Genomic DNA, 24,976 nt, shown 5'->3' with positions numbered 1-24,976 from the left:
CATGCGCTGACCGGGCCAGCGTGCCCAGGGCGGACGAAAGCTATTGGGGGCGGGGCGTGGCACGGATGGGGGCGGGGCCGCAGGCTCTGACTGACAGTCCGACTGCGCGGCCGGGACGGTCCCTCTGCTCCCGATCCGGCGGGAGGGAGGGGGGAGGGGCGGGATTTCCTGCGGGAGGCGCCGAGCCGGCCTTGGAAAAGGAGGAGAAGGAGGAGAAAGGGGCTAAGGGGGGCAGTGGGAGCCACGGTCCAGAGTGCCAGGGACTGAGCCAGGCCAGCCGGACCCCCGGCGGGGCAGCTGGGAGAGGTGAGACTGCGGGGCCTGCGCTGGTGGTCAGCACCTTTGAGGGCGGGCACAAACTAACTTTTCTTTCGCGATCGGCGGGCGCCTTCGTCTCTCTGCTCCTTCCGTTCTCCTCGCGCCCGTGTTCCGTCCTCATGCATCAATCCCTTCGGCGCTTGGCTCTCCCGGTCGCTCCCGCCGCTTTGTTCCCCGGGTCGGCCTGGCTTGGGCTGGGTTGGGGGGTTGCGCGGCGCTGAACTGGCATTCCGGGGGGCGGGGGAGCCAGCCCGACCCCAAGCTCTACCAGGGGCGCCCTCCTCCCATGTCGTCTGCGGGCAAGAGCAGGAGTGCCATCTGGGTTGGGCTTGGGACGTTCTGGGAGTAAGAAGACCCCAGCTAGGGCCCCAGGCCTGCGCGGGTCTCATGCCACAGGACTTGGGCAACAAATTCCTGGCCACCGAAAACTGACGTAAGCTTTTCTACAGCGAATTCGGAGCTCCGGGCCTCAGGTTCAGGCTTGGGGGGCCAGGCAGCCCCATTTGCAAACAGTACCCCAGCTCTTGTCTCTGTTCTCTGCCCAGCTGCTTCCTCATCCCGTGCGAGGGTTGAGGATGGGTCAGCAACAGGTGCTGTAAAGCCTCCCTGTCCAGCAGGCCGACCCCGGCCAGAAATGGGGAGCTATAAGCTCTCCACCCCACCCTTTGAATTCATAAAGAGCCTGGGGCTAGGGCATCCAGCTATTATTGTAAAGCTTTGGTTGGGAGGAGTCTGGGGGCAGGCACCTTCCACAGGGAGTGACCCCTGCACGCCTGCCTGTGCCTGACCCTTCCAGGCTCCACCTCCTGGCCCACCAGTTGTCTGTGGGTGTCAGAGCCCCAGGCTGTGGAGAACAGGCTGCTGGCCCAGCCTGCCCGAGTGTGTCGTGCTGCCAGGGCCCCTCCTGCCCCCAGGTTGAGGTGCTGCCAGGTGCCCTGGGGCCTCAGTGACTCAGCCTCCCCCTCCCAGAAAGTCACCTCCTTCCCCCAAATACTGCTCTCATGCCTGGCAGCTGTCTCCCCGCTTTGAGTGGCTTGGCCCTTCCTTGACTCAAAAGGGCAGCTAGGGGGGCTTGGGGGCTCCCTGGAAGCCCTGTCTTCCTCTTCTTCTGAGCCCCACTTCTGGGACCGTTGCAGGCCTGGCCCGCCTTCAGCAGAGGCACTGCACCTTTTCCAGACCCTTGAGATTTGTCCACTGCTGCTGCCCGAGGCCCGAGGGAATGCTGGCTGCTCTCTGGGTGGGCGCCGGTGCTCCTGAGCCACACTGGGAAGATCGGCGTGCCCAGCCCCAGCCCATCCCTGGGCCGTCAGACGCTGCAAGCAGATATCTGTCCAGATTTCCACGCAGCCTCCACCCCCTCAGAGATCGGTTTTCCTGCTTGTGGTGGCAGCTCACGAAACACCTTGAGGGAGTACCCATCAGTGCCTAACAAGAAGCCCACTGCCTGGGACACCAGACACACTCCCCCAGGACACCTGGCCCTCCAAAGGGCCAAAGCATGGTACCCTGAGACCTTGGCTTAGACCTAAAGTTTTCCTGCCTCTGCCCCGGACTCCTGATCCCAGATCCCAGCCCAGGGACCAGAATGGGTCGTGAACAGGACCTGATCCTCGCTGTCAAGAATGGAGATGTGACTGGTGTGCAGAAACTGGTGGCTAAAGTCAAGGCTGCAAAAACAAGTGAGTGCTTGGTTGGGGGGGTGGGGGGTGACTGTCTAGCTGAGACCCTCCCCTGTGTGCTCAGGCCACAGAGAGAGGCTTGGGGATCACTGTGATCTGGGGACTTGAGTAGGAGGACTGTCTTATTCTGTATAAGGAATGCCTCTGTGAGAGAGCCAGAGAGGAAGTTGAGTCACCCCTTGCTGTGTAACCTTAGGCAAATCACTTAACTTTTCTGGGCCTCAGTTTTCTCACCTGTAAAGTAAAAGGGTTGAAATACATTCATTCAAGGGTTTTTTGAGTGCCTACAGTGTGCCAGGCTCTGTTCTAGGCACACTGGGCCGCAGCAGTGTATGAAACAGACCAAAATTCCTGCCCTCATGGAGTTGCCTTTAGCAGGTGGTTTTTCTGAAGATGAGCCACGAGATTTCTGGCAGTGGGTTGGGAAAGACTGAATAGCTAGAGCTTCAGCCCCATCCCCCAATTGAGCAACAGCATCTCTGCATTTATGTCAGCGTAGTGGGGATGCCTGTAAGATAGCTTTTAAAAAGAGATCTCTACTGCTTTAAAACAAAGTTCACCACTATCTCAGCTCTTGCTAAAGCCCCTTTCCCCTGGACTTATCTGTCTGTATCCCCTGGGGTGTGTGTGTGGCCAAAGCTAACTTTCTAGAGGTTTCTCCAAAGCCTGGGTCTCTAGTCTTGACGGGGTTACAGGGGCTCTATGCATGGGTGGCCACACCTGAGCCCCATCTCTTGGGTACCTCTGTGGTGAGACCCCTCCCCACCCCACTCCTCCAAGGAGAGTGGACCTCTGGACTTCAGGGCAAGCTCTCTGGGCTGTCCCAGGAGGACACTGGACTCGTTCTGAGTTCCTAGACCAGCAGGGGCAGGAGGTAGCCCCTGCCACCAGACTGGGGCTGGGTGTGGGAAGCTTCCTTCAGAGTGCTGGGGCTATAGCCCCAAGCACAGGAAGGGGCCCCCCAGACTATGTGAAGACATATAATTATCCTCACCCACACCTGGGAGTTTGGGGTGCCAGAAGGATGGATTTGAAGGGCCTGGGAGTTGTACACGTGTATGTGCACCCACTTGCACACTAGGGCAGGAGACCCGAGGTATGGGGAGATGGGAATAGTGGCTGGGGTGGGGGGCCCTGGCAGCGAGTGGTCTCTGTGCCCTGGGGAAGTAGATGCAGGTTGAGCAGATGGAAGGAAGGTGCTAAGGAGGTCCTGGGAGGGCCCTGGAGGCCCAAGAGTGGGAACCACTCCCCCTCCTCCCCTCACCTCTGTGTTGTTTTTGGCGACCTGCCCAGTAGGGCCTTGGTTGAGCTGCTGCTGGCCTCACAGCTCTGGGGCCTCAAAGTGAGGCCCTCGGGAGGGCAAGTGGGTGGGGTCTGGAGGCTGGTGGCGGGAACCTCACAGCCAGACTCCTAGGCCCTGGGAAGGTGCCCCACCCCAGGGAAAATGCCAATGGGGGAAGCGATCTCTTCTCTCAGCCCCCAAGGAGACTTGTACAGAATGTAGGCATGGGCACAGAGTGACAGAGTCCTGGGCCTCCTTGTGAGGCCCTGGCACTGAGCCTCCCCTCCCAGTCCTCTGAGAAGCTAGGAAATCTGGTGCAAAAAGGAGATCACAAGGTGATGTTTGCAGACCCCACAGTTTATGAGATGTTATAATCCCTCAATTCCCTGTGAGATGGGTATTTCTACATCTACCTTACAGATAAGGAAACTGACACTCAGAGAGGTTCAGTGATTTGCCCAAGGTCACACAGACATTATGTGGCAGATCAGGGTCCCTGTCCTCCCTCCTCGCTCCTGCACTCAGCTGCCCGTCAGAATTACCTAGTGATTTTTCTGAAAGTGCCAACTCCCTGTTCTTCCTCAGAGTTAGAATCATCCTAGAGGTCTTGTGACTCTGCAAATCAAAACGGTCTCCAGGTGACTCTAAAACAGTTCTCAGAAGGGAGGCTGGGAACTCCTACTCCATATCACAGTGAGGCAGAGGAAGCTGATGGAAAGGGAGGTGCCAGGGTTCCCCTTTATCCTTCTGGTGGATGGCTAGAACCTTTTGGCTGGCCAAAGAGAGGTGCTCCCTCAGCCTCCTCCATTTGATATCTGGTCACTGGTGGTTTGGCATTCCCTGCCCTCCCAGGTCCTCTTAAAGGAGCAGGTGGCTGGGAGGAGAGAGGAGCAGCTGCCCTGGCCTCACCCCTGCCCTCTCTCCCTCCCCTGCTCCCTTTTCTGAGCTGTCTCCTTCTCTGGCCAGAGGAAATGGGGTGGGCTGAGGGTGGCCCAGTGAGCTCACATCCTCTGGCTGAGCCTAAATCAGGAGTGACCCTTCTACCCCCAGAGCCAGGCCGGGGAAGAAGATTGTGATGCAGGGGAAGTGCCTGGAGCCACTGCCAGGAACCAGGACCCTCCGCCCTCCAGCCAAGGTCCCAAGCCCAGTCACTCTGAGCCTCTCCCCCACCGCCTTTCCGGCCATTGTTCTGGAAAGAACAGAGCCACCCAGCCTGCCCCTGCCCCTGTTCCTGTCCCTCCTGTCACATTGTCCTGCCACTCCCCGGAGGGGCTGTATCCCACCACTGAGCTGCCCCATTCCGGACTGTCCAGGCTGGCAGCAGGTGGAGGGACTTTTTGTGTGTCCTCCCCGCTGACCTCGTTGTCTTCACCAAAGCTCGGAGAGGTGCCCTGGGTGGCCAAGGTCGTGCAGCCAGTAAGGGGGAGACTTTGGACCACACACTTCCTGCTTCTAAAGCCCCCTTCCTTTCCATTGCCCTGAATGGTTCTGTGTGACAAGGGCTTTCCTAGGGGCCTCAAGGAAGGCTGGGAGGCCTATGTTTCTTTCCAGCAGCCCCACCCCTTCTCCCCTTCTGTCACTGCCCAGCTCTGTATTTACCTTTTCTGCGTAGTACATAGCTTAATTCGGCTCAGCCCTAAACGTAGCTGGTCCCCTCTCTCCCCATCCCATGCTCCTCACTATCGCGTCGATCCCTCCCTGTTGGAATGAAGCCCTGTCTTGCTGGGGTATTCGGGGGCCCACCAGGGCCTGGAGGGCAGGCCTGGACCAGCATGCTTGGCACCCTGCCCAGCCTGGGTTGAGCCAGGCCTCCTCCTTCCCAGCAAGGGTGGGTTCCAGCAGGAGGCAGGGGCCCGCCTGTGACAGACATTCCCCTTCCCCCTCAAGGACCGCCCCCTCCTGTGTCCTGGCCCCTGCCTGGAGCACACCTGCCTGAATCCTGTCACCATTCCTGACAGGAATGAACCAGCGGCCTGCCCGTGCCCCTGGCTCCTCTGGCCACCACCCCGTAGAGAGCCCTGTGCCCGGGGCGTGGACATCTCTGCTGGGGAGCCTGTGGGTGCAGAATCAGCAGTTATCTCCCTGACAGGAGCCAGTGGGGGGACTGTACCAGAGGACGGCATGTGGGCCCTGATGGCTAACGTGTAAGGAGTCCTAAAGGGCAGCGGCTCCCATCTTTGGCGTGCTGACGAGGGTCAGGCATTATCCTCACAACCCTGGTGAGCCGGTTCTGTGATTGGCCCATTTTACAGATGAGGACACTAAGCCCGACAGGTTAAGTGACTTGCTCAGGATCTCACAGCCGGCACATGGCAGAGCTGGGCACAGCGCAGGTTCTGTCTGATGCCACCTTCTTCACCACGTTCCACTCAGGGATGTCCCCGGGCTTGGGCCCAGTCCTGGCATCTGCCCTGCAACCCTCCAGCATCTAGTGCCCCTCTCCTTTCTCTCGCAGCCCCCTCGGCCCAGTGGGACAATGAGACACTCCTTGGCCCTTTCAGGCAGGAATGCTAACCATGCATTCGTGGGCCTGTCCATTGAGGGCACGGCATGCCAGTCCCCCCCTTTCCCGCCCCCTTTGGCTCTATAAACAAGCTGGGCTGGGGGCCCAGGGAAGCCAGGCCACTGCTGCAGCAGCTCCCTGCACCGGGTGCCCTCAAGCTGATGGGCTGGCCGGCCGGGTGGGGAACCACAGGGACAGGATTACAGAAGGGCCATGGGGCAGGTGCTTTCTTGCACACCAAGAGGTCAGCTGGATTAGGGAGCAGGGTGGGGTGGGAGCGCTGGTTAGGATGCAGGTAAGGGCAGATCATTCTAACGTGTCCTGATGCCTTCTGCTCTGATCCCCCAGAGCTCCTCGGCTCCACGAAGAGACTCAACGTCAACTACCAGGATGCTGATGGGTGAGTGTGAGCCCCTGTCCCCCTCGAGAGCTGTGGGGGTGGGGGAGGGGTAAAGGGAAAGCCCTGGGCCCTAGAATCCCTTCCCCTCTCAAACTTGGCCCTTGAATGGTGTTTGCTGGGAGCTTTGGTTCCTGCCCACCCTCCTGCCTGTGGAGCTATCCTTGAGTGAGGGGAGGGAGCCCTGGTGCCTCTCTGAGGGGCCTCCTGGGTCAGATTCCTGCTAGGCCCCCTTTTTCTCCCCAGAGGGTAGGAGCCCTCGGGCTCCTGCTCCCACGGCCCCCTCCCCTGGGCTGGCTGGGGGGGGAGGCCAGACAAACAGGCCTCTCAGCCCAGACACTGAGCCCTTTCATGCTGTAGCCCGCTGCTCTGCGCTCCCACGGCAGGGCTGGCAGGGTGGGGGAGCGGGGGCACAGTGGGCAAGTAACTCATCCCTGCCAGCCTCCAGGATGAGTCTGGTGTGGAAGACCAGGATTTGGGGGGTGGGGCACCGCTCGCTAACACCCCTGCCCTGTGTCCCCTCCACCACACCAGATTCTCTGCCCTCCATCATGCCGCCTTGGGGGGCAGCCTGGAGCTCATAGCCTTGCTACTGGAGGCTCAGGCCACCGTTGACATCAAAGACAGCAATGGTGAGACCCCGGTGTGTCCCCTAGCCAGACCCTGTGCTCAGAGTTTGCTCCTGCTACACTCTAGCAATGCTAATACGTGTTGGCACAGCTTCTCTGGCCTGCAGATGCTTTACCTCTTTAATCTTCACAGCCTTCTGGGGTAGTGGGGTGGTACTAACACCCCATTCTCCAGATGAGGAGGCTGAGGTTACCTTCCTGTCGTGAGGAATCACCCATGGTGGGCAAGGTGGGATTCTGACTTCAGCCCCATGCAACCAGACGTTTCCCTGACCAGACCAGCATCCCCGCCCTTGGGTCCGTCTCCCCCTGCAGCTAGGGTGGCTCTACCACAGTCTGCTCAGTTCCCTCCCCTGACCCCACCACATCCCAGGACCTCCTCCGATCCGCCTTCCCTCCTTGCAGGCATGCGCCCACTGCACTACGCAGCCTGGCAAGGCCGGCTGGAGCCCGTGAGGCTGCTGCTGCGGGCCTCCGCAGCCGTGAACGCCGCCTCGCTGGATGGGCAGATCCCGCTGCATCTGGCTGCCCAGTACGGACACTATGAAGTGGTATGAGAGCCTGTTTGCCTGCAGGGGCGCTGGGGCCGGGGCGTGGGGGTAGGGGGCGCTGGCCAGGCCAGACGCCTCACTCCGCTCCCTACACCCCAGTCAGAAATGCTCCTCCAGCACCAGTCCAACCCTTGCCTGGTCAACAAGGCAAAGAAGACGCCCCTGGATCTGGCTTGCGAGTTTGGGCGACTTAAGGTGAGGCCTGTAGCCCTTAGGGTGCCAGGGCGTGGGCATCTGTGGGGTCTCAGGAGGAAGCCCAACCTGGGTGCTGGTTGCTGCAGGTGGCCCAGCTACTACTGAACAGTCACTTGTGTGTGGCGCTGCTGGAGGGTGAGGCCAAGGACCCGTGTGACCCCAACTACACCACGCCCCTGCACTTGGCTGCCAAGAACGGCCACAGAGAGGTCATCAGGTACCCACCGCCCCCCACCCCCACTTCCTCATCCCTTTCCTGTGGAATGGGTGATGTCCCCTCGGTACCCTGCCGCCCTCTTCACTCTCGCTCTGGATCACTCTCCCAGCCGGGGGCAGTCTGCTTCCTCCCCTGCCCCCACCACCCCCGTGACTCACCCCCCCCCCCCCCCCCCCCCACGCCACAGGCAGCTCCTGAGAGCTGGGATCGAGATCAACCGCCAGACCAAGACAGGCACCGCACTCCACGAGGCTGCGCTGTATGGCAAGACCGAGGTGGTCCGGCTGCTCCTGGAGGTAAGTGTGGGCACCCAGGCAGCCCGCACGCGGGAGGGGGTCTCCACCCACAAGGTGGTGTTTGGGTAAGCAGTGGCCTCGTGACTGGAAAGCAGACAGACCTGGTTCAAGCCCCACTTCTGCCTGTCACTAGCTGAATGACCTTGAGTTCGTCCTTGATCCTATCTCTGAGCTTCCATTTCTTCGTCTGTAAAATTCGAAAGTAGTGGGTACCGTTCGCCTCCTGGGTAGTCACGAGGACTGGGGGAAGTGGTAAGTGAAGCTCTTAGTGTGTGCTCACACTGTGCACCCAGGGCGGGGTGGATGTGAACATTCGGAACACGTATAACCAGACGGCACTGGACATTGTGAATCAGTTCACCACCTCCCAGGCCAGCCGAGAAATCAAGCAGCTGCTGCGTGGTGAGTGTGTGTGAGGGGAGACCCAGCCCAGGGTTGGGGGAGGGGGTGGCCAGAGCCACTCCAGTGGGTACGAGGAAGTGGAGCAGGAGCAATGTCCCAGGAGCAAGATGCCACACCCCCAAACCTAGGGCTGGTCGGGGGACTGCTGTAACGGGAACCTGGGGGAGGGTCGTGAAAGGGACAGGAGGGGTGGGAAGACACCTAAGGACCCTCAGATGATGCCAGCCCTGTATCTTCTCTCAGAGGCCTCGGGGATCCTGAAGGTCCGAGCACTCAAGGACTTCTGGAACCTCCACGATCCCACTGCTCTCAATGTCCGGGCAGGGGATGTCATCACGGTGAGGCCCCGGTACAGGTGGATTGGGCCGGATGCTGGCAGGAAGGGCAGAACTGTGGGTGCACTTGGGCATCAGCTCCTTGCGGGGAAAGGAAAAGCTGGACCATGGCTATAGGGCTGGCTGCCTGCCTTTGCTTGGTGCAGGAAGTGATCGATGCCATCACCCCCCCATGCCCCATCTGCCTCAGGTGCTTGAGCAACATCCCGACGGCCGCTGGAAGGGCCACATCCATGAGAGCCAGAGGGGCACGGACCGTGTGGGCTACTTCCCCCCAGGCATCGTGGAGGTGGTCAGCAAGCGAGTGGGCATCCTCGCGCCCCGCCTCCCATCGGTGCCCACCCCCCTCCGCCCAGGCTTCTCTCGGACACAGCAGCCCCCTGCCGATGACCCCCTGAACTCTCTGACCTATGGCCAGCTCCCTCGGGTGGGCCTCAGCCCAGATAGCCCAGGTACATCCTCCCAGAGGGCAATGCTGGGCACTGGGGTGGGTGTCTGGTCTTGGCAAGCTGCCAGTCAGCTGTTGGTGAGGCCAACTGGGGCTCTAACCCCTTTGCCTGTGCCCCTGCAGCAGGTGACAGGAATAGCGTGGGCAGCGAGGGCAGCGTGGGCAGCATCCGCAGTGCCGGCAGCGGGCAGAGTTCCGAGGGCACCAACGGCCATGGCACCGGCCTTCTTATTGAGAATGCTCAGGTAGGAGGGAGGGGGCATTGGGGCTAGGACAGAGCCCTCCGCCCTGCTGTCAGCTCCCCGACGTGCTGAGTAGCTCCTGTCCTGTCTCTAGCCACTGCCTTCCCCCGGAGAGGACCAGGTGTTGCCAGGACTGCACCCCCCGTCCCTGGCAGGTAGGAAGGGTAAATGGTACCCGGACGGGCACGCCTCCATCCTGCCACCCCTGATTCCATTTCTTTCCCTCTTGAAGACAACCTGAGCCACCGCCCTCTGGTCAACTACCACTCTGGGGAACAGCTTTTCACCCAGGACGTGAGGCCGGAGCAGCTGCTGGAGGGGAAGGTGTGACACCCCCCCCCCCACCACCCCCCCACACTGAGAAGTGGGCTGTGGGCCCGGCGTGGGATGAGCCTCAGTATGGACTCAAGCCCCTGCTCTGGCCGGGCCCCGAGGGGAGGCTGGGGTTGATGGCTGGGCCCCAGCCTCGGCTCTTCCTCCATAGACCCCGCTCTGTTAACTTCACTCTCTGCCCGCACGCCACAGGATGCGCAGGCCATTCATAACTGGCTGAGTGAGTTCCAGCTGGAAGGCTACACCGCCCACTTCCTGCAGGCTGGCTACGACGTGCCAACCATCAGCCGTATGACGCCTGAGGTAGGTGCCACAGCAGGAAGGCAGCAGAGGGCCCAGTGGGTACCGGAGGGGGCCTAACGGCACGAGTCTGTGTGGCAGGACCTGACAGCCATCGGGGTCACCAAGCCTGGGCACAGGAAGAAGATCGCCTCGGAGATTGCTCAGCTCAGCATCGCCGAGTGGCTGCCCAACTACATCCCGGTAAGCAGGTGGCTGGTGCCAGCACCCACCTTCAGCCATGGCTGTGTGGGCCCTTCCTGGCTTGGGGGCTGAGGCTGGCTGGGGACCCGGCTCCACTGGGGTCCTTTTCCAGGCGGACCTGCTGGAGTGGCTGTGCGCGCTGGGGCTGCCGCAGTACCACAAGCAGCTGGTGAGCAGTGGCTACGACTCCATGGGGCTGGTCGCCGACCTCACCTGGGAGGAGCTGCAAGAGATCGGGGTCAACAAGCTCGGTGAGGACTGCCCTGGGGCCTTGTGGCCGGGCCCCCACGTGCCTCCCAGGGTGTCTCAAACATTTCAGGGGTCAGGCCCAGAAGGGAGAATGGGATCCCAGGGGGACCAAGGTGACCCTTTGTAGCCCCCACTAACCCTGTTGCCTCTACCCGTCCCCTCTCAGGTCATCAGAAGAAGCTTATGCTGGGAGTGAAACGGCTGGCCGAGCTTCGGCGGGGCCTACTGCAGGGGGAGGCCCCAGCTGAAGGTGGCCGCCGTCTAGCCAGAGGCCCAGAGCTGATGGCCATTGAGGGGCTGGAGAATGGGGACGGTCCGGCTGCAGCTGGCCCACGCCTCCTCACCTTTCAGGGCAGTGAGCTGAGCCCAGAGCTACAGGCAGCCATGGCTGGGGGTGGCCCCGAGCCCCTCCCCCTGCCCCCTGCCCGCTCTCCCAGCCAGGAGAGCATTGGAGCACGCTCACGAGGGTCCGGTCACTCCCAGGAACAGCCGGCCCCCCAGCCCAGTGGTGGAGACCCGAGCACCCCACAGGAGAGGAACCTTCCAGAGGGCACAGAGCGGCCCCCTAAGCTTTGTTCCCCGCTTCCTGGTCAAGGCCCCCCGCCTTATGTTTTTATGTATCCCCAGGGCTCACCCTCCAGCCCAGCCCCGGGGCCACCTCCTGGTGCCCCTCGTGCCTTCTCCTACTTGGCTGGTCCCCCCGCCACCCCTCCAGACCCACCTCGGCCCAAGCGCCGGTCCCATAGCCTAAGCCGCCCCGGTCCCACCGAGGGGGAAGCAGAGGGAGAGGCTGAAGGGCCAGTGGGCAGTGCCTTGGGGAGCTACGCCACCCTCACTCGGCGACCGGGACGCAGTGCCCTAGCTCGGACCAGCCCTAGCCCGACTCCAGCTCGAGGGGCCCCCCGCAGCCAGTCCTTTGCCCTTCGTGCCCGACGCAAAGGCCCCCCACCCCCACCCCCTAAACGCCTCAGCTCTGTCTCTGGCCCTACCACGGAGCCGCCTCCACTAGACGGAAGCCCGGGGCCCAAGGAGGGGGCCTCTGTGCCCCGAAGGCGAACACTAAGTGAACCAACTGGCCCATCAGAGCCCCCCGGCCCACTTGCCCCAGCTGGCCCAGTGTCGGACACAGAGGAGGAGGAGCCAGGACCTGAGGGGACGCCCCCATCTCGGGGCAGCTCAGGAGAAGGGCTCCCGTTTGCCGAGGAGGGGAACCTGACTATCAAACAGCGGCCGAAGCCAGTTGGCCCCCCACCCCGGGAGACGCCTGTGCCCGCTGGCCTCGATTTCAACCTCACAGAATCAGACACTGTTAAGCGGAGGCCCAAATGCCGGGAGAGAGAGCCGCTGCAGACGGCGCTTCTGGCCTTCGGAGTGGCCAGTGCCACGCCCAGCCCCGCTGCCCCCCTGCCCTCCCAGACCCCCGGCGAGGCCCCCTCCTCAGCTTCTCCCAGCCCTCCCCGGCCTGACCCTAGCAGCCTTCCAACTCAGGGAGCTCCAGCCCCTCTTTCTTCCGGCTCCCCAGCCCCGCCCCCTGCTCCCCCCTGCTCTGGGCCTGCTCTGGAGAACTCGGCGGGCAGTTGGCGGCATGGGGAGACCGAGCCCCCAGCCTCCCCCGCTGCCCTCATCAAGGTGCCAGGTGCAGGTACGAGGCAGGGTCTGCGGGAGGGGGCAGTGTTTGCAAGGGTTGTGTCAAGCCCAGCCAAGTCACGGCCAACCTTTTTGTCTCTGCAGGAACAGCCCCCAAGCCTGTGTCTGTGGCCTGCACCCAGCTGGCATTTTCTGGTCCTAAGCTGGCTCCTCGGCTCGGCCCCCGCCCCGTGCCCCCTCCGAGGCCAGAGAGCACTGGAGCCGTGGGCTCTGGCCGGGCCCAGCAGAGACTGGAACAGACCAGCTCATCCCTGGCAGCTGCATTAAGGGCCGCAGAGAAGAGCATTGGCACAGAGGAACGAGAAGGGTGAGGGGTGCTGGGTGCCCGGTGGGCAGGGAGGGAGAGAAGGCTGCAGGGAAGGAACAGCTCCCCCTGAATCCTCTTCCCCGGGGTCCTGGGAATGTGGGAGGGGGGGTGGTCCCAGACAGATCCTTAGGCCCGGGCGACCCCTATTAAAACAGGAGGAGCCCTGGTTCTTAAGTTCCCCAGATGTGACCTGGGGGGAATCCTGGGGGCCATCGCTTAGAGGCACGTGAGCTTGAGCACAGCATTTCCTCCCGGGCCCCAGAGCTCTCACTAAATGGACACTAGCGCCTGCTGCCTCGGCAGGCTGGGAGAAGCAAGGGGCACACAAAGTGCTTGGCACCAGCCAGGTGTTCAGGAACAGCCCCTTGCCCGCCCAGGGCCAGCAGGGTGCGTTCTGATCTGACCCAGTCCTTCCCCCGCTGCAGCCCTCCCGGCACCTCCACCAAGCACATTCTGGATGACATCAGCACCATGTTTGATGCCCTGGCTGACCAGCTGGATGCCATGCTTGATTGAGACTTTCTGGCAGCCGTCAGCGGTGCAGCGTCTGTTGCCTTTGCCCCCAGCAGGGTCCCCCCTGCTGCTCCAAGCCAGCGACCTTCAGCACTGCAGCTCTAGGGGGCGGTCTTCATGGCAGGCTGAGGGGACCTGTCAGAACCTCACATGTCAGCAGGGCTCCCTCCCGCTGTGTAATCTGACCAGACAGCCCTGCCCCCGTGGACAGGGACCCTGGTAAGAGCTTCCTCCGCCCTCCTACCACCTCCAATGTCTCAAGTGTCTGTGCCGAGGACCTACTGACGCCTGCTGTGCCGTGCTGTCCTGGCACTCTAAAAGGCTGGAGAAAGCTGTGTGTCTGACCCAGTTCCCACAGGTATACACAGGACGTGGAAATAGGCAGCCAGGGGCTTGCTGTCAGCGGCGGTGGCGGTGCCCAGGCCAGCCCCTGCTCCCGCTGCTGCCTGCCCTCAGTGAGGCAAAGCTGGCGGGCATGGAGGCAGTGGGATTAACAGATGCCCAAAGTCCAAACTTTTTCAACTGTAAATGTTATTTTTTAAGCAGAGAGAAATGCATATATTTTAAATGGAATTTATTCTATCTATAACCACCTGAGAGGATACAAGGGAAGGGGCTTCGAACCACAGCAAGAGTGCCCACTGCCCACCTCGGGGCCGGAAGCCTGATCTGGTTGGCCCAGGCCCCGGCTCTGTAACCATTAACCTCTTCTCCCAACTAACACCAATGAAAGTGTCATTCCACGTGATCGAGCTGTCTGTTTGGATCTGTGCCGTGGACCTCCGAGCCCAGGGTTCTCACCTGAGCCAGACCTGAGGACTCTTGCCAGTGTGGAATGAGGAAGGCTCGGGCCCTCCCCTCGCTTTCAGGGCTCCCTCACCAGCCAAAGTCTTGGGTGGGCCCCTTAGTGGCTGCCTCATGGACCAGCCACAGATTTTTCTTAGGCAATTTACAAGTTTTAATACAAACCAGTCTACATTCATTCCTAAAAGGCTCATTTCCAGTAAAAAATATACACCAGTAAAAACATTCTCACACGAGAACTACGGCAGGGGACTAAAAGGAGCCCTGGGCCACATCCCCAAGACTGACGCTCGAGGCCAGCTTGAAGGCAGCACAGGAAGAGGGGCCAGGGCCAGGTGGGGGCGGGGGCGGGCTCTTCATCTTCAGGTCTGAGCGTGAGGCTCCCCCGTAGAAGGAGGGAGGGGAAACACTCAACCACATCCAGGCTCCTGCCCCAGGAAGACAGGCTGGGGTCAGGGAGGATACACCACCACCGCTGCCTTCGACAGTGGCCTGTCTGGACCTCCCACGGCTGCTACCACTGAGGTCCTGGCCCCACAGTTCACGGCTCTGCCCGGAGACCCCAGAGCAGAGGGCCCTGTGTTAAGAGCCCCTAAAGAGGGGGGCAGCCCACAGGTGGAGGGGGCTAAGGGCCCCTCTACTAAGTGCACTAGGTCATACATTCAAGACCAGACTGGCCTGATGCCGAGGCCATGGCTCACCAGCTCCTCCACGGTTAAGCCCCGGGGAGGGGGCAGGATGACAGCTGGGTCTGACACAGAGCTGGGCCTCCAGTGCCATGGGGCGCAAGAGGAAACCCTGAAACCTTCGCGATACCAACTCCCCAGACTCAGAAACTGGTCTGGCTTTAGCCCCAGGACCAGGGCAACTATGGGCACTGTGGCCAATGGCTCAGAAGGGGGAGTTCATGCCCAGCTTCGTTTCAAACTGCAGTTTCTGCCGCTTCTGGTAGCGAACCCGGACCCTGGTGGGGCAGGAGATTAAAGCACAGGTTAGAGCAGAACCCCAGACCGGGAACAGGGTAGGACCCCAGAGAAGAATGGAAAGTCCAGGCAGCGGGCAAGTGCCCAGGAGGTGACAGGCTTGGGGAACGCGCCTGACCCTGGAGGGAGTGCCCAGTTGGCAGCTCACCGAATCTCATGCAGCTTCACGATCTCGTTGGTGACCACCACAAGGACCAGGGAGAGGCAGCCCAGGAGCCATGTCAGCAGAGGCACGTCCTCCAGGCCAAAGTGGACACGGCTGTCCCTGTGCGTCCACAGCTGTAGGTCCACTGCCGTCTGGCCCACCTGCCCCAGCAGGCTGCAGGGAGGAAGTGACAGCCCTGCGTGAACCTGCCTCTTCTTGCCTCCTGCCCTGCTTTTCCCAGTACGAGTAGCTCAAGGGGGACAGCACCTAACCTCCGGCTCAACTCCTGCCTTCGAGCCCCCTAGTCTCTGCCAAAGTCCCCTGCCCCTCCCCCACCTCCGCCCGGAGATACTCACACCACGGGCACCGTCACGGCCCACCAGAGGTTTGTCAAGGGGCTCTTTCTCCACAGAGGCTTGGTGCGATGCACGTGGGTGATAGAAATGAAGACTGGAGAAAACAGGGCCAGTGGGCGGTGTTAGACTTCCCACCGGCCGAGGCCTTGCCCCCCGGGGCGCCCCACCGGCCGCCACCGGCCCCCTCCCTGGGAGCCTCTCACCCGTGTGCAGGACGGTCAGGGCCGCCGTGAGCTTCTGGGCCGTCAGCAGCCCGTTGGCAAAGTCGTCAAACCAGGCTGCAGCTGTGTCGGCGTGACTGCCAAAGCAAGGGGTGGACTCAGCCCCCTCTGGGCCCCGGGAGAGTGGGCCGGGGGCGGGCGAGGGGGGGGCGGGATCAGGACCCACCTGCTCAGCATGATGGAGGAGCAGTTGGTGAGGTTGCGGGCCCGGGAGCTGTCACAGAAGCTCTGCAGCGTGAAGCCGAAGCAGAGGAGGCACGAGCTGACGGTGAGGCTGAATTTGAGCGAGAAGCAGAGCAGGAAGTAGTGCTGGGTCTGCAGAGAAGAGGGAGGCCCGTCACTCCCACGGCAGCGGCCCCTCCGGCGCCAGGCGCGGCGGGCTCTCCAGGACACGGGCAGGCCCAGGGGCGGAGGACGCTTCCCGGCCCCACGCCACCACCTCCCCTGCGGTTGGCGGAAGTCCTGACGGAGGCCCCTACCTCCCCCCCGAGGCTCCGTCCCCTCCGCGCACCCGTCCCTCAGGAAAGGCCCAGGCTCACAGGGCTCCACGTTGCTTACCTTCTTAGGAATGGACCGAAGGTTCTTCCCCGTGGCCATAGACATGATGGAGCTATGCGGGGGCTTTCCCAGCAGAGAGATGCTGAAAAGCAGGGACTTGGTGAAGCGTGGTGACTGTGGCCTTCTGTCCCCCAATTCCCACATGGGTAGCCTTTCGGGAGTTTTGGGACGCGAGGGGAGGTCTGAGGAGACGGGATAAGACGAAGGAGAGAGAGCCCCCCAGTCCCCTCTGCACCAGGAGACATGAGCACTAAGCGGGTCTCACAGAACCTGGGCTCCGGGGGCTGCTCGGTGACATCCCAACCCTGCCTGCCTGGGCACGGAGGGGCAGAATGACTCTCACCTGAGCAGAGGGTAGCAAAAGCAGGACAGCCACAGGATGTCAGTGGTACTCAGCAGCGGTGGCAGCTGAACCAGACAAGACAGGAACTGGACCGGGAGAGCCCAGGAAACATGATTAGATTCCAGCGAACAGTGGGATGCCTGCAGCCCCAGGACCGCCTGGCCCTGTGCCCAGAGAGGTGCCCAGAGGAGCTGGGGCCACAGGGGCCACTATTCTGCTGATGGGATCATTACCGAAAGCCCAGGGGTTTCACAGAGGCTAGGGGGCCCCTAGGCTGTGCCGCATCCCCCGGAACTACCACCTCAGACTCAACTGGCCCTGGGCGGGGGAAGCGGGCGGGGGAGGGGCAATGCCTGTGCCGGCCCCACCTCACCTGGATGACCACAAGAGTCAACTGGCATTGCAGCAGGAAGAGGAAGCACTTGCGAATGCCATAGGTGGCGTGCCGAGCCTAGGGACCGGGAGGGACAGATTGTGGCCAGACCTACAGCTGACAGATCTCAGCCAAGAGCCAGATGCCCCAGATGCTCCTGCTAGGAAAGGGTGGAGGCAAATAACAGTGCCCGGGAAAGGCTCTCTTGCAGGTACATCCGCCCCAGGGAGCCCAGGCGGAGCCTGTGTCACTATACCCCACCCCATGCAGGCCCCACGTCCCACCGCCTTCCCAAGCCCCCACCTGCTCAATGAGCCGGATGATGCTGATGGTCTCTTCCTGGCGAAATGTCAGGGAGCAGGGCAGGCTGTTGAGCTGCCCCGAGAGCTGCAGGGGAGAAAGGCCATCCGAGGCCTGGGCCATGCTGGTGCTGGTGGCGTAGCCAAAGGTCTCCCAGGAGCAGCGGGATGGGTACAGGGGATCCAGGGCGATGCTGCTCGGTGCAGGGGGAAAGCATACCCCTCAGCGACACTCCACAAAGACCCCATCCCATCGCCCATAGGACTAGGCAAGCACCTGCTCCCTCTCTTTCCACCATGTCCAGGTCCCTCGGTCCCAATTAGGGCAAGATCAGCCGTGGAACATGCCCCAGCCCGTGTAAGCCCCCGCTCTAGGATGTCATCCTGACCTGATGTCGCTCTGGAGGAAAAGGCAACTGTTCCTGAGGTTGGCAGAGCTGCCCAGGCAGCAGGTCACCTCCCCATATTCCTGCATGATCTTGATCATCTCACACATGGCTGGGGTGGGGTGCAGTCGGGGGGCACAAGAGTCAGGTAGGCGGAGCCCCGTGTGAGGCTCTGGGAAGAGACCCACGGGGCAGGAGAGCAGGAGACAGGGGAAGCGGGCCCCTCTTGGGGACAATCCTGCCCCCAGGAGCCTGAATATCATGGAACGATGGTCACTTCTGACTCCCTAGAAAGGGCACACCCACAGCTCCAGCCCCCTGGGTTCCCCAGCTCGTCCAGCCCAGGTTCCTCTACGGTACTCACTCTCGGGGGTACAGTCGGTGAACAGGGGCACTAGCAGGGGCACGTTGTCAATGTTCTGCAGGTGGGGACGCACCTGGTGGATGCCTCGGGGCAGCTTGGCCTGGAGAGAGCAGAGATGCCAGGAGCCTCAGGACTGGGGAGACGGGTCCGTCCCTCCCTGCCCCCCTTCTCGGGGCCAGCGATTCAGCTACCTCTGGGGGTGAAGGGGCACAGACCCTGCCGTCATACCCGGTTGCAGTCCTCCAGGAAGCTGGGGAGGTCACTGTCTGTCGGCTGGAAGCTAATGAGGTCAGAGTGACCCTCCTCCTCCATCAGAAGGAGCCCTTCTGCATCGTCTCGGGACACTGTGGAGATGAAAGCCTGTCCTTCACCTTGGAGTCAGCCTTTCTGGGGGCCTTTCCTTGCCCTGAAGATGGCAGAGAACTTTCTGCATCTGGGTCTCCTCTACTTCGCTGTCAACTGTTGTTACCGCGGGGAGACGAGAGCCATTTTCCAAGGGAATGTACTCATCAGGAAGGATCTACGGAGGCTCTTTCTAGCTGTAGCTCCCAGGAGAGAAGTGCCCACACCCACCTCGTCCCCACCACAAAACTTCGCCCTTACCCTGATTCAGGTCATCATGCAGGGAGCCAGCATGGCTAGGGCTGGAGGGGGGGATCTCAGAGCCAGGCATGTCCCCATTGGGCGTGAGAGAGATGTGGCAGTTCCAACCTGTCTCCAGGCCCATCTTTTCTGCAAACACCTGCAAAAGGCAGATGGCCATGAACAGATGGGCCCACAAGCCCATGGGAGAAAGGATCAGGGGCAGCAGAGAGGGGTGGCTCTCCCCACCTTGCTTTTGAGCTCATCCTCCAAAGAGAAGTAGACGAAGCGGATGCAGGCATTGACCAGCCCGTCGATGAGGCGCACGATGTCCAGCCGGGCCTGGTACTGGGAGGACACCATGCCCATGAAGATCTGGCCGCTCAGGGCCTGCATGCAGTCTTCCTTCTCCAGCACCTCCCCGATCCCTTCTTCAGGTAGGCACAAGGCACAGAGCCCGGCCAGGAACACCCAGGAACCAGCAGATTCCAGGAGGCGGCCCAGGCCACACACACAGATGCCACACCCAAATCAATGAGCACGTGGGCCCCGGGGGACCACACACAGCCACGCACACACACAGCCAAGACATACAAAGGAGCCAACGGACACAGGAGAAAAGACAACGAGAGGTACTCATCAGTCAGGTGACAATCCTCAGGAGTAACGATAGAGCCCAGCCCTGGCCCAAGGCTAAGGGGCTGCCCTCACTCTCAGCAATGGCCTCAACTCATGGTCTTTTGGGTCATAAGACCCCTGTGAATCTGTCTGTTTGGTGGAGTGGGGAGGGGCAGGGTGGCTCTGAGTCCCTCTGTTTCAGCAGGGTTGTGACCTGGCCTTTTGTCTGATTCAAGTAAGGCCAATGTTCTATAAATACTGCTATTTTATAACTTTCAAAGAAAGCCCTTTGCTATCCAGTATCCCACCGGAGTGTCACAAGAAACCTGTGAGGAGAGGAGAACAGAGCAAGCACCTACCTATCCACGAGAAGGCTAAGGGACTGGCCCACATCACCAGGCGGTGAGTGCCACCTTGATGCTGCGCCCACTGTCCCCTCTGCTATGATGGACTCCACGGCCCTCCGGAAGCCCTCCCCACTCGGGGCCCCCACAGGGACGGACGTGCACGGTACCGTCAGAGCTCCAGCTGTTGCGGCGGGTGCTGAGCTTGATGGGGACAGTGCCGGGCAGCTCGCACATGGTGAAGATGCTGCTTTGGCCAGGCGCCTGCACCAGCTCAATGCACTTGCCGTTGAGTTGAGAGGACAGGGCGCAGCTCATGGGCTTGTAGGCAAAGGCAGAGCAGTAGCCAGACAAGCAGGCTCGCTGGTAGAAATCCAGCACTTTCTTTCTGCCAGGGAAGCAGGGCAGGAGTGAGGCGAGCAGTCCTGAGATGCCCCCCTGCCCGTGGGCCGGCGGGAAGGCAGATGGCAGGGCGGTCTGCGACCAGCACTGGCGTGTGCCTCCTCACCCACCTGTCAGAACCCGAAAGAGGGTAGATGTCGGCCCCGTCCCAGAAGTCTGTGCAGGCCTCTAAGACCACGTCCGCCGTGCCATGGGACAGCATCTGTTCTGTACCTGAGGCAGGGAGGAAGAGGCCGAGCCGTGAGTGCCCCAAGCCACCGCTGCCCTCCTCCCGGCTCACTCACTCAGGGAACACCCTGCCATCCTCGAGAAGGGTGCTAAGGGGACCTTGGGGGTCTCCACACAATGCCCCAGGCTTGTGTGGGAGGTGCTCGGCTTGTGATGCAGACACTAGGCCACCCGTCCTTCAACAGTCCCGGCCCCTGTGGCCACGCCATCCCAGCTCCAGTCCCCAAATCCAATCCCTGCCACGTGCAAAGAAGACTCGGGACGTTATCTAGAGCTCATCTGCCCGGGCTGCCCCTAAAGAGGGATGCCTAAAAGAAGCTCCGCCCTGCCAAGCTCCAGGAAGGTCTAGCCTGATGCTGGCCAAGCCTGGAAGGCTCACTGGTGGTGGTGTCCTTGATGAAGAGGCTGATCATGTGGCTGAGGGGGGGGCGCCGCTTGGTGACACAGGAGAGCCTTCCCAGCGAGGTTTCCTTCACCATCTCGGCACTGGGGAGGCGGTAGAGTGCAAGGTGGTTTTCCTGTTTGAAGAGCTCCTTGGCCCCAGGAGTGAAGCCTGCAGGGGGAGGGATAGCAACTCAGAGTGTCCGGGAGGAAGCACCTGCACCGCCCTCCCTGGCACGGAGACAAGCCCAGTCAGGCTGGGCTGCCTCCTGTCCCCTGCTCATCCCTCTGTTGGTTATTTTCCCAGACGAGATGAGGAAGCACTGCCGAACGGTGCCTGGTCACAGGGGGCGGTCAGAGCCTAAGAGGGCTGGGGCGCTGGCTGGCTCAGTTGGTTGAGCGTCCGACTCGATTTTGGCTCAGGTCATGATTTCACAGTTCATGAGTTCGAGCCCCACATCAGGCTCTGTGCTGACAGCACGGAGCCTGCTTGGGATTCTCTCTCCCTCTCTCTGCTCCTCCCCTGCTTGCATTCTCTCTCTCAAAATAAATAAATAAACAGTAAAAAAAAAAAAAAAAAAAAAAAAAGAAGCTAAGAGGGCTGACGGTGCTCTCCATGCGGCCACAGTGCACCAGTAGGTTCGGAAGCGGCGGCCAGCGTACCTATGAGGCGGGCCAGCTCGCAGAGGCCCCAGGGTACGTGCACGGGCAGGACGGCGCTGTGGCTCTCCTGCAGGGCGATGTTGCACAGGTGGTCTGAGAACCGGCACAGCCGCTCCGTGACGCTGGCGTTACACAAGTTCAGCAGCACGTTGAGACCCAGGGGCTTCAGGGAGGTAAGGTGCAGCTGCCAGTTGGAGTCATCGAACTGGATGCAGGAGGGATTCTGCTGGTCCTGTGACAGGCTCAGCATCTCCAGGTGGTAGTCACACACAAAGTCCTCCGCTTCGTATGGCTCGCCCTCCAGCCCGGGCTGGGCCTCAAGGAAAACGTGGAGGGGAGAGGACGGCGTCGGACTGGAGGGTTCGTGCTCACACTCTGTGCATCCCTCCCCGACACCCTCTCCCTGCCCTTGCTGGCCTTCAGCTGCTTCTAGTAGCTATCCCCAACGATGGCAGTACCCAAGCCAGGGAGGGAACAATGAAGGATCTCTTTCAGGCGGGTGGAAATATTTTAGAGGAAGCCGCCAGCTTTCTGTCTTTAGAAGGTGGTAACTAGGAGAAAGGGCCTCGCCCCGACCAATTACCATCTGCGAAATCCAGAAAGGGAGAAAGGGCCTACTTCCCGGAAGGGTCCCAGATGAGGCCTTGGGAGATGGCCCTGCCTGGCCAAGCCTGGTGGCCTGGGAATGGAGGCCGTGACATCTGCACCCCATAGCCTCTTCGGCAGGGAGGCCGGGACACCCCACGGCTGCTCGCCACCTTCCTCTCACCTTGCCAGGCTCTTCTTCACCACCCTCTGTGTCCCTGCTGAAGCTCACATTGGAGCCGGATGGGTGTTTGCTGCGGCCGTGTGCTTTGTGGTGAGAGTAGAATTCAGGGGGCTTGGGACCGTCACCGGGCCAGTCACCGCGTTCCTGCTCATTGGAAAGGTGCAGGGAAGTGTTCAGGGAGCCAGCCAGGAGGGCATCTCGTTCGTGGGGCTGAAGAGAACAAGGAGCACAGGCCTCGGACTGGGGTCCCAACAGCTGCCACGGACCAAGGAGGCAGGGCAGTTATGTCCCTTCACTGCTGGCTGTGGGGGCTCCGCCTCAACTGCCCAGCAGATCCTAATGGTGCTCGAGCCGTCCTTCTCCCTCTTAGCCTCACCCTCCCCGAGGCCACCGGCCGGGCCCAGAGCTGGGTCCCCGGGAGCCGGCCATACCTCCTCCTCTACCTCGGGGTGGCAGAAGGAGCGGGTGGACAGGTCATCTGTTAGGTCCTCGTGGCTGCTGTGTGGGGGCTCCACCTTCCCACTGAAGAACAACACGGTCTCCGGGCTGGGGTTTGGCCACGACAGGATCCCCTGTTTGTCCACACAGCATAGGACCTGCAGGGAGAGACAGGAATTGGGAAGGGGGCTTGGCATTCCCCAACTTGCCAGGGTCCACGTAAGTGGCAGAAAGGCACCCCACACATAGCCAGGCGGCAGGCCAGCTGAGGCGGGGTCCTCCCACGGGGCCCAGCCTCACCGTGACAGAGCCCAAGCTGTGCAACAGGCTGGAACTATGGCTCAGCGTCGGCGACGTCCCCTGGATCACCCTCAGGAAGTGACCCCAAATGCAGCGTAGCATTTCCTGGCGGAAGAGGCAAAGTCCAGCATTATTTCCCTAGAGATAGCCTCTGGGGCCAACAGAGGAAACAGTGCAGGGATGCCAGGAAGTTGGGGTTGGAGAGGCATTTGTCTGGGCAAAGTGCGCTGCCCTCATGAGACAGGAGACTCAATGGCCACAAGGCAGGGGAGCCCCAGGGTTCCACAAGGGGCCAGCTTGAGGGAGCTCAGGTCGGTGCCTACGGGGGCCTGGGGCCAAAGGTGTCCCAGGTGAGCATACCTGAGAGGAGACGGCTTCTGTATAGCTGCTGAGAGTGTCCTCCGAGAACTTGGCCAGCTGCACAGAGAAGAGGGAGCCGGCTCAGGGGGCCACCCTCACACAGGCCTCCGAGCTGGAACGTGGGGGGCCCCACGCCAGCAAGGCTCCGAACGCCGTTGGTAAAGGACACCTGGGCAGTCCCCGAATCCCCTGTCTGCTGAGCGCCAGGACAGACGCTCACCGGCCTCTCCCAGGTCCTGCCCACATGCCGGGCCCACAGTCTGCACCCATTCGCTGGGCACCCTCTTTTTGCTCCTGGTTTGTATTCTTTTCGCACTGTCCCCCAGATGCCTTGGAACAACCTACCAAGGAGCTGGGAGAGGCCTTGCTCATCTGAGCCAGGACGCGGGCTTCTCCACAGGCGGTCGCCAGAACCCAGAGGGCTGGAAAGAGCAGGGGGAGGACGGGCAGGACGCCGTTCACCTGGGAAAGCGCGAACCACACTGAAGGCTCCCAAGGAGCTGCTGGCCTGGAAGGAGGGAGGGAGGGAAGGGCTTCCCCGGCCCTGAAGCCATTCCCTGAGTAGAAAGGGACAGCTGTCCAGGGCAAGAAGAGAAGAAGGAAAGCAGGCATTCTTAAGCTTGAAGCCTGAGGGACCCTGGGGCTACAGAGAGGAAGGAACAGTCAGGGCGCCGTGAGGGGACCCAGGCTCCACAGAAAGTGCAAAGCACGACAGTTGGGATAGGGTGGGGGTTACCTGTAGCTGGAGGAGGGTGTACTGCCAGGACGTGACCCCAGGGGCATTCAGCATAAAGCGCAGGGCATTGGTGATGAGGAAGCCGGCCTTTGGGGCACAAGAGAGGTGCAGCCTTAGCCCCCGCCACCCAGAGAGACACTCGGGCTCTAAGGTTCCCTTTCCTCTGACCACTTACACGCCCCCAACCCCAGCACTGGCCAGCTCACTCTGGGATCCCTGTCTTCACTCACACGCTCACCTGAATCTGGCCCTGAGGCTCCCCCTTTTTCTTGGCCCTCTCCCCTGCCCTGCGCGGCCCGCCTCACGCACCAGGACCACAGGCACGGCGTAGTGCAACATCACCGACTGCACCGTGAACCGCTCGTTGTCCAGAGCGGTGACTGGGCGGGACAGGGCCATGTCCAGGCACCACCTGCAGAAAGGGGTGACCCTACAGTTGTGCAAACTCTCAGGAAGAGGCCAGAAACATGCACCTTTACGGGGCATCACTGAGTCAGGCAATCTCTCCTATTCCCTGGCCCCCACCAAGTCCCCCGCCCCCCAAGAGAGGGGTCTGGGGGCAGCCTCCAGAGCTGTCCCCTCAGAGTTCCAACAGGGGGGAGAGGAACAATCACCCAGTCTAGGAATGCTCATGAGACACTAAAGAAAAGACCCCATAGAGGTGCCTGCCCTAAGGGAACCTCAGCGTAAACAAGGCTCCTCGTCACCCACCCCCTGCCCCCAGCTCACAGAGCCACTAGGGACGAGGATAAGTCAGGGGACAGAAGGAAGGCAGGGTAGCAACCCTACCTGATGTTGTCAATCACAGGGGTCTCAAGGACACGGAAGAGTCTGTGCTGCTGGGGGTTCTGTGGCCCTTTCTTCACTTCTCCCCTGGGGGAAGGGGGTGGAGAGAAAGGGGGAAACAGGTCTCCCGGCTCTAAGACAATGTGTTCATCATCCTGCCAGGGAGGAAGGGGGAGGAGGTTGAGGGCAATTAACAGGTTCATTCGGAAGCCACCCTTCCTTGACAATTCCAGCTAAATGGAAGCAGTTCATTGGGTTAGGGACCATCAGTTAGCAAAGAGTCAGCTGTGGGGCGGAGGGTTGGGGCAGCTGTGGAACTGGATTCCCACAAGCTTAAGGGGCAGAGAAAAGAAAGAACAGGCCAAGAAGGAGAAAAATATTCTAGCCCTTCTCTGTTCTCCTAAGAGCCCTTGCCAAGAAGCCTGTGAGCTGGCCAGGAAGCTTCAGGATTAAGCCCTGGGGCCCTCCCACCATTGCCTGTGGATGCTCCCACGGCATTTCCAGGGGAGGA

At 61.3% G+C, this 24,976-nt stretch overlaps 2 protein-coding genes across 24 annotated transcripts in view; one reads left to right on the top strand and one right to left on the bottom strand.

Moving 5' to 3' along the window:
• The first annotated feature begins 117 nt into the window (after nt 1-117).
• CASKIN2 (CASK interacting protein 2) lies at nt 118-13,774 on the top strand. Of its 5 annotated transcripts, none has more exons than XM_045490767.1 (20): nt 118-306; nt 1,455-1,997; nt 6,131-6,182; nt 6,714-6,811; nt 7,214-7,359; nt 7,459-7,554; nt 7,641-7,771; nt 7,959-8,067; nt 8,361-8,469; nt 8,713-8,807; nt 8,995-9,256; nt 9,376-9,497; nt 9,589-9,649; nt 9,727-9,818; nt 10,020-10,130; nt 10,209-10,310; nt 10,423-10,561; nt 10,726-12,201; nt 12,291-12,513; nt 12,939-13,774. In XM_045490767.1, the coding sequence occupies exons 2-20, from the start codon at nt 1,904-1,906 to the stop codon at nt 13,027-13,029; spliced, it is 3,609 nt and encodes a 1,202-aa protein (XP_045346723.1). In that variant the 5' UTR covers nt 118-306; nt 1,455-1,903; the 3' UTR covers nt 13,030-13,774. The 5 variants fall into 5 exon arrangements, with proteins under 5 accessions (XP_045346723.1, XP_045346724.1, XP_045346727.1 ...); XM_045490768.1 differs by having other exon boundaries at nt 172-306; nt 1,884-1,997; XM_045490769.1 differs by lacking the exons at nt 118-306; nt 1,455-1,997 and adding an exon at nt 5,900-6,026.
• Nucleotides 13,584-24,976, bottom strand: part of TMEM94 (transmembrane protein 94) — a 33,536-nt gene continuing 22,143 nt past the window's right edge. For 7 of the 19 annotated variants that reach the window (XM_045490742.1, XM_045490757.1, XM_045490762.1 and 4 more), the window contains 26 exons: nt 24,469-24,620; nt 23,989-24,091; nt 23,680-23,766; nt 23,289-23,405; nt 22,944-23,000; nt 22,584-22,688; nt 22,277-22,441; nt 21,846-22,055; nt 21,077-21,392; nt 20,412-20,585; nt 19,915-20,017; nt 19,573-19,790; nt 18,690-18,871; nt 18,462-18,600; nt 18,087-18,202; nt 17,859-17,958; nt 17,498-17,606; nt 17,113-17,302; nt 16,810-16,887; nt 16,437-16,522; nt 16,094-16,175; nt 15,702-15,850; nt 15,518-15,612; nt 15,315-15,408; nt 14,962-15,132; nt 13,584-14,794 (listed from right to left, as the gene is read on the bottom strand). In XM_045490742.1, coding sequence (XP_045346698.1) covers nt 14,722-14,794; nt 14,962-15,132; nt 15,315-15,408; nt 15,518-15,612; nt 15,702-15,850; nt 16,094-16,175; nt 16,437-16,522; nt 16,810-16,887; nt 17,113-17,302; nt 17,498-17,606; nt 17,859-17,958; nt 18,087-18,202; nt 18,462-18,600; nt 18,690-18,871; nt 19,573-19,790; nt 19,915-20,017; nt 20,412-20,585; nt 21,077-21,392; nt 21,846-22,055; nt 22,277-22,441; nt 22,584-22,688; nt 22,944-23,000; nt 23,289-23,405; nt 23,680-23,766; nt 23,989-24,091; nt 24,469-24,620 — 3,471 coding nt within the window. In that variant the 3' untranslated portion in view covers nt 13,584-14,721. The remainder of the gene's footprint in view (nt 14,795-14,961; nt 15,133-15,314; nt 15,409-15,517; nt 15,613-15,701; nt 15,851-16,093; nt 16,176-16,436; nt 16,523-16,809; nt 16,888-17,112; nt 17,303-17,497; nt 17,607-17,858; nt 17,959-18,086; nt 18,203-18,461; nt 18,601-18,689; nt 18,872-19,572; nt 19,791-19,914; nt 20,018-20,411; nt 20,586-21,076; nt 21,393-21,845; nt 22,056-22,276; nt 22,442-22,583; nt 22,689-22,943; nt 23,001-23,288; nt 23,406-23,679; nt 23,767-23,988; nt 24,092-24,468; nt 24,621-24,976) is intronic. The other 12 variants (XM_045490747.1, XM_045490759.1, XM_045490753.1 and 9 more) reach the window with 6 other exon arrangements.

The sequence above is a fragment of the Leopardus geoffroyi genome, chromosome E1 (assembly GCF_018350155.1).
Source record: "Leopardus geoffroyi isolate Oge1 chromosome E1, O.geoffroyi_Oge1_pat1.0, whole genome shotgun sequence".
Classification (NCBI taxonomy): domain Eukaryota; kingdom Metazoa; phylum Chordata; class Mammalia; order Carnivora; family Felidae; genus Leopardus; species Leopardus geoffroyi.
The sequence above is the reverse complement of the archived record's forward strand: the minus strand, read 5'-3'. Positions and strand labels throughout refer to the sequence as shown.

Coding starts and splice junctions, on each gene's coding strand:
- CASKIN2 (XM_045490767.1), top strand. CDS start 1,904: ATGGGTCGTGAACAGGACCTGATCCTCGCTGTCAAGAATGGAGATGTG. Junction 6,183..6,713: donor AACTACCAGGATGCTGATGG/GTGAGTGTGAGC, acceptor CCACCACACCAG/ATTCTCTGCCCTCCATCATG. Junction 6,812..7,213: donor TGACATCAAAGACAGCAATG/GTGAGACCCCGG, acceptor CCCTCCTTGCAG/GCATGCGCCCACTGCACTAC.